At 34.3% G+C, this 10,847-nt stretch overlaps 2 protein-coding genes across 2 annotated transcripts; both read right to left on the bottom strand.

Moving 5' to 3' along the window:
• Nucleotides 1-306: 306 nt before the first annotated feature.
• Nucleotides 307-1,722, bottom strand: LOC133194479 (uncharacterized). Its single transcript, XM_061330432.1, has 3 exons — nucleotides 1,542-1,722; nucleotides 1,102-1,342; nucleotides 307-977 (listed from the first exon to the last, which is right to left on the bottom strand). Exons 1-3 carry the CDS (start codon nucleotides 1,710-1,712, stop codon nucleotides 490-492), a joined length of 900 nt encoding a protein of 299 aa, XP_061186416.1. The 5' UTR covers nucleotides 1,713-1,722; the 3' UTR covers nucleotides 307-489.
• Nucleotides 1,723-1,741: 19 nt separating this feature from the next.
• Nucleotides 1,742-2,917, bottom strand: LOC133194954 (uncharacterized). The gene is made up of 3 exons (XM_061330849.1): nucleotides 2,213-2,917; nucleotides 1,911-2,090; nucleotides 1,742-1,786 (listed from the first exon to the last, which is right to left on the bottom strand). Exons 1-3 carry the CDS (start codon nucleotides 2,882-2,884, stop codon nucleotides 1,742-1,744), a joined length of 897 nt encoding a protein of 298 aa, XP_061186833.1. The 5' UTR covers nucleotides 2,885-2,917.
• Nucleotides 2,918-10,847: the final 7,930 nt, after the last annotated feature.

Genomic DNA, 10,847 nt, shown 5'->3' with positions numbered 1-10,847 from the left:
AATAAATCAATAATTCATTATCAATATACTTGCATTCAGAGGAGTGTACTCAAGAGTATCACACATATTCCAGTATTTTATAATCACTGAATTTTTACCAGACACATGTAGTGTGATAACACTACCCAATCCATGGTGAACATTACAACTGAATATTCATCTTCACAGGTGTTGATATTCATAAGCCTAAACAAAATATCTTGTATAACTAAATTTCACGAAAATTCACCTATAAAACAGGTATATGTACATGTAATTATCATCTGGAGTTACTGGTTACTGTACATTATTCAAATTAAACACTGGTTAAATAAAACTTTTCAATAACAGAATAATACATTTTTAGATAAAAAATCATAAACAGAACAGAGAGGCTGATCCTTCATATCGTAATACTAGAAATTGCATATGGAGAGTATGATACTAACAATAATTCTTAAAAGTTTTGATTTATTATGCAATGTTGAATGATGAGTCTGAGATTCACTTTCACTCCTCTTCTGTTATGAAACATCTTTCTTCATCCTCACTCTCTGATTCATCAATTGGGAGTGCAGCAGCATCCTCAACCAAACTACACCGATCACGCACACCACAGACACCACTCCCCTCATGACGAGCAAGAGCCAAGAACCAAATCACACTGGTAACGTGAGCACACATGCCCACAACTCTTGCGCCAACTTTACATTTGCAAAACCAGGATTTGATACTGACGTCATCATATCTAATCCAAAGTAAGTATTTCTTAGCTGAAATGTGTCTACTTTGAATCTTTGCACAGAGGATACCAGCACAATCATTACTGATGAAAATTTCATACTTTCCTTCCATCAAATGCTCGTGTGTGTATGACTTTGCCAATCTGATTTGGTAAACACCAAAGGTCAACTGGCGTATTTCCTCCTCTGTCAAACGAGGAAAGACCACATCATGGGAGTCGATCCTCTTCCATTTCATGTTCCGCTTCTCTAAACCTGTAAATTTTATTTTTAAATGGATGTTCAATTTATTCTTCAAAGATTTTTTATATTCATATTTGAAAATCTTGCCACATCAATTGTAAGGCAAATCATATTTAAAATGTAAGATGATGCTTACCTCTCGTCTCAACATAATCCTTTAACTCATTCACGCCATTTGCAAGAAATCGCATTTTAGCAGCCATCGCAACATCTTCCTCCTCCATTCCAGTGCTCAAGTCTGGTCTAAACTTGTTGCAGATTGCACTCACTATGCGGACATAATCTCCAATGTGAGGTATTTGAGTATTTGGGATAGTCCTGCTCAAGTAATTCCATGTCTTTAGCCTGCCATTTACTGACTCAACAACCCACCTGAGCTGTAACACAAATACATACTATGAATTCATCAACCAAATATATATATATATAAAAGTCTGTTACATCCTTATTTTCTAATTCATTATTACAATGTATACTTAAATATATAGATAACATTTTAAGTTTAGAATTGCAAAAAATGTGACCTTCAACAGATTAAATGAATAATTATATTGCTGGTATTTTATTTTCAAGTACCTTGGTCACAAATCTGGTTGCATTGGCTTCTTCTGTGGTGTGTTGCTTTGAATGAGAAGTAAGGAAAGATGGCATTTCAACATGTATCCCCATGTCATCTAGCAAAGCTTCTGCATCCCGGAAACCCCTGTCGACGATAAATATATCATCTTCTCTGACCCATTTCCTCATGTCCTCTACATTTGTTTGGATCATGTGTTTTAATATCTTTGCATCAGAATTTTTGGAATCTGCCAGATAAGGACCTAATACAGAAATTATATATCCACTAGTTGAAACAATGATCATAGGCTTGACTAAAGGCCGGTGTTTATGAATGCTGTAGGAACGACGTGAGAAAGAAAAGTTCCCACTTTTTTGGAGATATACGTATGTTCCATCAAGAACAAGAATGGCTGGATTTTCTGTCATGCTGCAAAGGAGTTCCTTGGCAAGGGGACGAGTATGGTGATTAATGACGTCCTCCCTTGTTATATGAGAAAACCCCAAATGCTTTGACACAAAATCACCCATCAAAGCATTTTTTGCAGATATAACAGCACGTCGAACCTGAAAACAGAAAACCCAGTTTCAATTAATGTACATGCAATATATGCATTTTTAATTTTACATGTAATAATGTAAAAAAAAAATTTAAATGTAGTGTTTCACTCAGCATAACATGTACATACCTGCCATTTTTTCATGCCAAATAAGGTTCCAAGTAGTTGATTACTCAAACCACATCTGAGTTTTGTCAACAATAACGCCACACATGTTCTGGTACTTCTATTCTTGGATGCTCTTAAGTCGGTCTCCACCAAATACGTCATCAATTCATCAAACTGATCCTTTGTAATTCCTGTGAGATTGTAGTAATCTTCACTTTCCATTCCATGTGAATCATCAAAATTCAGTCTCTTGTTCTGATTCTGGATAGCTACCTCCCTGGTTTGTCTTAAAACTCCTACAATGGTGGTCCTGTTAACATTTGAGACAGAACTGGTTTGTTTCAGCAGATGTAATGCCTCAGTGTTGAACTCTCCATCAGAAATATGCTTAGGACAGCATCTAGAACCAGGTGGAACAAATGTTTCTTTTTGGATGAATACATTTAAACGAGTATTTTCTGGAACTACCACTAGCTTTGGCCCCGGTTTTTTACAGATGACACAGTTGGCGTGGCTCTTAGAGGTACTTGGAATGGACAGTATTACTGAAGGTGGACTCTGCACACTCTGCTTTGATGATGTTTTTGGCATTTTGTTTGGCTCAGGGCTGTCACAAATAGTATTCCTTGTTGATTTTGTTTCACACATGTGACGACACTTCCTGCACAGCATGCTGTCATCAGAAACATCCATACAAAGTCTTCTCTTAATGAAGTCTGCATGCTCCTTCTTTATCCTGTATCTGTCCTGTTGTGATGTTCATTTACAGCACAGCAAGCAGGGGTAAAACTTAGGCATTCTAGAAGAGAAGTATATATACATAAAAAATGGTCATTAATTACAAGCAGTTACATTATTGTACAAGTATGATAATGTCACATGACATTTGAACTTTACATGTGTTAATGAAATTTATGTAGAAAATTTTCAGTGAAATTCAATTATAATATTTGATATGACAATAAATGGTTAATTATGAGGAAATAAGGATTCAATCTAAACATCCAAATGAAACCTTGCAAGGACTGCATATAATAGACAATAAGATGTTATCAAAATTTTTTTGTCATACCTGTGTTTCCTATTGCATCATCATCACCATGGAAATAAACTCCAACCTCCGAACACTTCAGGGTAACACAGGATCATGATTTCTGTAATAAAAATGTACAATTTCCTTTAAGGCTACAAAATATTTGTTAACATTTATCAGTATTTACATTTTTAGTTAAAATGTAAAATACTTGAATGAAATTAGTCTAGTCATTTTAATATAAAAAAGGCTAAAATGTTGAGCCTGATAAATATTTGAAAAGTTAACAGAGGGCTAAACAGACATACAGACAAACACAGAAAGCTAAACGATCAGAGAAGCTCACTTAATTCTTTAGATCAGGTAAAATAAAATACTTTATCTCAAATTACCTAGTACAATAGCAATTTAACATTCTAAAATATAAGGTACAATTATATTTTCTATCGAGAGAGAGAGGAAGAGCAAACACCTTGGGAGAATGCAGACATGTTGGTTTTACTGGTACTTGTGGTGTACTATGGGGGGGGGGGGTCAAGGGTCCGGACCCCCCCTGGAATTTGCAGAGTTATTAAAAATATATACTGTTCAAGCAAATAAAAAATGACTTTGGACCCCCCTAGAAAACGTGGACCCCACCATCACCACCACGAAACAGGCGTTTTTCACGTTTGGGAAGTGGATTTTACGTTTTTTTTGTTTTTGTTTGTTTGTTTGTTTTTTTTTTTGCTTGTCAAGAAATTTTGGGTTTGGAATTTTTTTTTGACTGGGGTGGACCCCCCCCCCCCCCCCCCGGATCCACACCTGTTAATAACATTACTATTGCTTCAGTTCAGGGGCTTGTATTCATCTGATTAAACAAGATTAAACAAACAGGTATAGAGAAAGCTGACAAGGACTAAAACTGAACATGAAATGGTTGATATACACAAATGCTCGAGTGTGGCAGGTTGGCTTTTAACAAAATAAATGACTACATATACATGTAACTGTCAAAATGCAAAGCTCTGGTCAGAAGTTGATAGTCTTACTCTGGTTACTGCATATGTGGTTGGGCAGTTCCCCTTATACCTAGCAGAAACATGCCACATATGCCTTAAATATGCTTGTACCTACCTTGCTGTGATAGTTTTGCAGGAATTAATATCCATGAGAATTTTTCAAATAAATTTTAACACAAATAAAAAAACATACATCACTAGACAAATATTTCTACAATATTGCCAAATACAGAAACTCTCCTTGGTTCAGAATTTATTGCGTGAAGGAGACATACTGACAGTTCTTCATACAGTAGCAAATACGACACCCCCCTCCTCCCCCCCCCCCCCCCCCCCAAACTCCCAATCAATCTTCGGTCTCGTGGCATAAAAATCTTACAGGCTTGAATCAAGTTGGACAATTATTTTTATAAAGTTCAATTCAGTTATTTAATTTCTGAGAAATTCTCTTGTGTAATTTGACGGTATATTTTCAAATAATTACATCGACGTTTACAAATCGACTACTGCTCGACTTTTCACATACATGTATATGTATGCACCTAGTGTGTCACACGTTTAGCTTTTGACTGCCAGAGTTAAGTGATAAATTTTTGCAATGATAATTAATATATATATAAATATTTTTTTTTTTTTAATGAAACCCCCCGCACATGTCAAAACATAAAAGCAGGGGTTTGAGTCGGAGGAATCTCGGATTAGCATGCATGTTTTGTAGATATATTTGTTTTCAAGTAATTGTCAATCAATCCTTACCTAATACAATCACATAGTAATAGTCGTTTTGGGTCTATCGGCAATCTTTACACACACCTAGTCACCCAAACACATCACAGACACAGTTCATGTTCACAATCTGTCAAATTTCATCAGTTGTCAAACTTGTCGTCTGGTACGCTACGAACTTTTTTTCCAGAAACCGCCGAACGAAATTAAAAATTCCGAATTATAATGATTATGATTTGCATTCATTTAATTAAATATATTTTAAAAATTTGAATTATTGTTACATTTGTACTTTGGGATAGAAGGCAACATTGCAGATAAAATTGTTACACATTTTAGCGATTTTCCATTAAATATGTAGGCCATGAGACTTGTTCCGGAAATGCCAAATGTTTGAATTAAACTATGAGCACACAGAACGCGATTGACGAAATAGATTTTTTTCGGCTAGTCATAGCAATAACTTTGACATATACAAGTATTATCCATCGCGTTGCCTGTGCACATATTAAAATATTTACAAATGTGTGCACAAATTCATAGATTTTCATCAAAAAGTGAAATCCGGGTAAATTTTGGAATTTATAATTCTGATATGTGACGTTTTGGCGCCATTTCCCATGCATGTTTGAAGTACGGGGGTTGTCCCAAAATAACTTCGAAGGGAAATGACAGATTAGCTGATTCTTTATTTTTTTTAGTTTTCCTAGGCCAAAATTATATACTAAGTGTATTTTGTTCTTTGTATGTGTTTTAATTATATCGTTTAAAAATTCAATTGTTTCAAAATATCTATCGTACTTCTCTCTCTCTCTCTCTCTCTCTCTCTCTCTCTCTCTCTCTCTCTCTCTCTCTCTCAGGATATTTCATTGATTCATTTTTTAATTATATGGCATAACAGTTAATATTTAGAGAGTCCCTTCGATTTAATTACATAATTTGCTTCCAGACTCTCACCAGTGTATGCTTAAAAATGTCAGTTTAACCAACACACCGGCACAGACACAAACTTTAATTGGCGTCTGTTGAGTTTCTTTCATTTCTTTCTTTTTTCAATGAACTACTTGACAGATACATGTATGTTCCCCCCTCTCCAGCGAATATCCTGTGTATACTCAAACAACTTGATTTTGCTTCGATATGATTTCCCTCCGATGGTACAGTATTAACTTGTAAAGGCTCCTTAGCAACAAAACACGGGTGATGAAATGAAAATGCAAGTTGAGAATCTGATTTTCTTTTTAGTTCTCTTGTTGTTGTACATATTAACAAATAGTAATGTTAACGAACAGTATTCAAACTCAGAAGTCCATTCAATAAACGTAACCTTATTCGATAAGAAAAGAACATCAGGCTTAAAAAATTCAAAACAATAGTTCTCTCTCAATCTGCCAAGCTACCTTGTCTTTTACTAAGTATACCTTTTCTTTTACTAAGCTATCTTGTCTTTTACTAAGCTACCATGTCCATCCAGCCGATTTTTTTTCTGCGTTTTTGCCAAGATCAAGGCCTGTGCGAGTCAATTCAGAACGCAAATTAAAAAAAAAACTGAAGAGAAGAGGTTGCTTCAATATAGCAGAAAAAAAATTCTACATAATGACAGATTGCTTTTGCAGACATGGTCAATGTATCGTCCATAAAACTTGCCAAATGATGACTTCAAACGAGACTGTTGATATCCTTGTTTCATCAACTTGTTTATCAATAGCTTGCCTCGTTTTAGAAATTGTTCGTACGTAGAGCATGCACTTGTGTATCTAATAAACTAAGAGACATAAACCCTATATGTAGGTGATAAACGTATTGCTACATACGTAAGGGAAGGTGATAAGTTAAAGTCAACACATTTACCACAAAGTTTTGTTACGTTACCATTAATGTTTTTTTTCTAGTAAAATATCAATGAAACAGATTTGTGAGACTCTGTGGTCCTTTATTTCAAGCTCACTTAAATATATCGAGTCGCCAGCGTGGCGCAGTGGTTAGAGCGTTCGCTCTAGAGTCGCGGAGTAAGGAGTTGATCCTTTCGTCGCGGGTTCTAATCCCACTGCGGGACGTGGAGACCGGTCCTTTGGATGAGACCGTATAAACCGAAGTCTCGTGTCGCAGTAGGTGCTGGCACTAAAAAGATCTCTCACTGCTCAATGGCCATGAGTGCCGAATATAGGTCAAAATTTGTAGCTCTCCACCGGCAAGTGGTGGCGTCTCCATATGAGTGAAAAATTCTCAAGAGGGACGTTAAACAACAAACAACAAAATATAAATATATCGATTCGACATATGAATGGAAGTAACTTTCGTTTATTGATAATAAGTCGTCGAAGTACTTGTGTGTACAATCAGAATGTTTTTAACAAAATAATTTTGAAAATGACCAATGACAAGGTACGAAAATTTACGAGTTGTATTTTTATTGAAAAGGCAGCTGTCGAAGTTGTAAAAATGCCTGAACTTTAATTTATCGTGGGGAATGGTTGTATAATTTGTCGAAAAGTCGAACGTTTTGATGTTATTGATTTTGGTAAAATTTTGGGATTTCAAATATTCTAAAAGTTCCTTGGATCTTTTAAGTATCCACATATGATTTACACAACTTCTCGAACATATTGTTGTACAGTACTCCTGAAGTTTCTTCTTTGCTGCCGTTAATATTTTATTGAGGAGTAAAAGAAAATTGAACCAATTGAGAGGGATAACAGTGAGTGATTACGTCAAAGCAAAGTAAATGTAATTCAATGTCTAGGTAAAAAAAACTCAATGTCTAGATTGACAAAATAACAAAAGCTTAATTTAATTGTAGAAGAAAAGAACTCTCTAAATATATTACAATATTTCTGATGAATTCCGGTGCGGATCGAGGCTTTCCACACACGAATGAAAATTTTATTTATTTTTTTTTTTTTGGGGGGGGGGGGGTGGGGGTGTAAATATTTCTTTTAAATTAAAGATAGTATAAAATATTTCTTAAACAGTGGTATTTACTATCAATCAAACATAACATGACCTACAAATCATTAATGGAATATTTAAAGTACTTAAAATTACTTTATATGATTATTTATAAAAACAAACATATCAACAATAATATTGTTTTTCAACTCTTGCAGAAAAATATTATATAACCCGCTTAAGAGTTTGCATAGCCTTAATTCTCGCATTAACACCCCCCCCCCAAAAAAAAAACATTTTTGTTTAATAATACACTTAAACTGATGATTTTCTTCTCTCCTTACCATGGAGTTGACAATTTAAGACATCTCTTTACTGATTATCCGTTTCTATCCTTATTAAGAATTTAAATTTTGTGTTCTTTATCAAATTGCCTTGAATATAGCGAACACATCAGTAAGTACCTTTGCCTTAAGGGTCATTGTGCACGTTTAATAATGATGTCTTTAGTTTGCAGTTTATACGTTTTTATTTACATGTTGTCAGTTTGATTCATTACTGGTACGATATATAAATTAAGGAACAAATATGCCTTATCACATGGTAATAAAATATATTTTGTATTCCATTGAAATGAAATATATATAAGGAAGTATTTTATCTAACTATACCTATGAAATAACCTAATAATCTAACATAAAAGCCTAAGGGCAAATCATGTATTATTTTTATCAATAAAAAATGAAGAAATTATAAGTTTAATAAAAGCGTTAGGTCAAGAGATCCGTTAAAATATTCTTTATGATATTCTGTATTTAAATGCATTGATCATGCTGAAAAATGATGAATGAATGCATGAAACTTTTTTTTTAATTTGGAAGAATATAGTATTATTTGTTTGTTTGTTTATCGTTTGACGTCCCTCACGAATTTTTCACTCATATGGAGACGCCACCACTTGCCGGTAGAGAGCTGCAAATTTTGACCTATACTCGGCTCTCAGGGTCATTGAGCAAGGAGGGATCTTTTTCGTGCCAGCATCTACTGCGACACGGAACCTCGATTTATACGGTCTCACCCGAAAGACCAGTCTCCAGGTCCCACAGTGGGATTCGAACCCGCGACGGAAGGATCAACTCCTTACTCCGCGACTCTAGAGCGAACGCTCTAACCAAAGCCCCACGCGGGCGACGACTACAGTATTAAAAAGAATGTCATACTCAAAGGATTTTTTCGGAAAAATTTAGTGTGTTTGTGGCAGAAAAAAAACTTAAAATCATTTTTTTTAAATATACTTCAAGATTATATATACTTTTCTTTTGAATACTCCTTTTCAGTTATCAGAGAAAATTTCAAAATATTCACACTCTATCTCACAAAGCTTTATGCTTGGCCATGAAAAACAATTCTTGAAAATCCTTTCTAGATATAACATGACCAGTCTAGTATGACCATAAAATGTGAAAAGCTAGAAAGTACATAGCTACAGGTACACTCGTACATCATAAAGAGGAATTACTTTTCCTGTTAAACTTAATAACGATAAACAAGACACAAACAATTACAGTTAACTTTATTCGCATATTTTAATTCTACCTAAAAGTTGCAAATAAATGAAAATTTTCAATTTATGAAATCTCTGCAAATAAATTGTTAAAAACATGTAAACTTTTTTTTCTTTTAAGATCAGTAAGAATGTAAACTTAAGATAACAACTCTCAAATGTTATTACATTGCAAAGTTAGAGACAGAGTCTTGTGAATTTATCATACCACGAGTTAAGAATATACTTTCGATATACCATTTTTATCGGAAAAATATAAAACAAAAACTGCTTCAATTCATAATCAAAAGTTCACCAAGGACTATTTATAACGTGTCTGTTGAATATCAAATTATATTTGATGAAAACTTGCAGATAACATGCCCTGAGCTAATAAGGAGACTTAATTTCCACAGCTTGTTCAAATGAAACCCTATAGAGACAATATTTATAGAAGACGAAACCCGCGTTCATTTTTCTTTCATGGATGCATTGTGCTAAAGGAAAAGGGGTATGTGAAGTTAAATTTGTTATCATGTAATTTCAAAATGTGTTCTATTCATTTAATTTCGTCAACTTTACATGTATCATGTGGCAATATTCATCAGCAACATCTTTCTTCGTAGTAGCCTTTTAAATGGCCTACAATGAAAGGCAGAGTATTGCAAACATTTTTTTTTGTCACAGCCTTTCTTAATTTAAAATATTTGAGGCTTAGAAATAAGAAAAACTAGAAAGATTAGAAAGCTCCGAGGCAATATAAACAAATCTGTTATAACGAAGTCGCATTAAAGGATATTTTCGGTTATAAGGAACTCTTTTTGAGTACTGCAGAGGTTTTTCCCCCTGTTTCTTGATCTGATATGAATATTCTTGGATATAAGGAAGAAAACAACGGCATCCAAATAACCACTTTTCATTGTATAAATATTCTAAACGCGGCTAAAATAAGGCTATCCATAAAAACTCTCAGTGTGCCTTTTGTAGTAACGTCTCTGAACTAACTTGATATTACGCCATAATAACATATGACGCCATGATATTTCAAACTTAAACTGAATTGGTTAGGAGAGTGTCATAGCATTTTAATTTCCGGTCATGGTGAAAGTAGAAAGTTATAGGTTAATATAAATTCTATAATCGGGATTGTTGTTTTAAGGTTAAGATCCAATAAATGAGTTTCTACTGTCTTTTTGTGGATAGATCCATTATGACGTCATACTGACTTTAAACTTTTCTCCGTACATGTACTTTAAAGCTACAATAGACAGAGATATTTCCCTATGTTGGATCAATCTGTGGTCAACCGGCGTAACCCACTGTTTTTCCTCTATTATAATACGAACTCGTTGTTATAGTCTCTCACATCTGAAATCTCTAAGTACATTGTTCATTACGTTTTCCTTGATTCTGCATCCTATGGCAATACAGGAATGGTACAAATTGTCCGAAAGCGGTTGAAGA

This window comes from Saccostrea echinata, unplaced genomic scaffold, assembly GCF_033153115.1.
Source record: "Saccostrea echinata isolate AGI-Se365-2 ecotype Australia unplaced genomic scaffold, CSIRO_AGI_Sech_v1 ptg000029l, whole genome shotgun sequence".
Lineage (NCBI taxonomy): Eukaryota > Metazoa > Mollusca > Bivalvia > Ostreida > Ostreidae > Saccostrea > Saccostrea echinata.
Note: the sequence above shows the minus strand (reverse complement) of the source record. Positions and strands in the feature narration are given on the sequence as shown.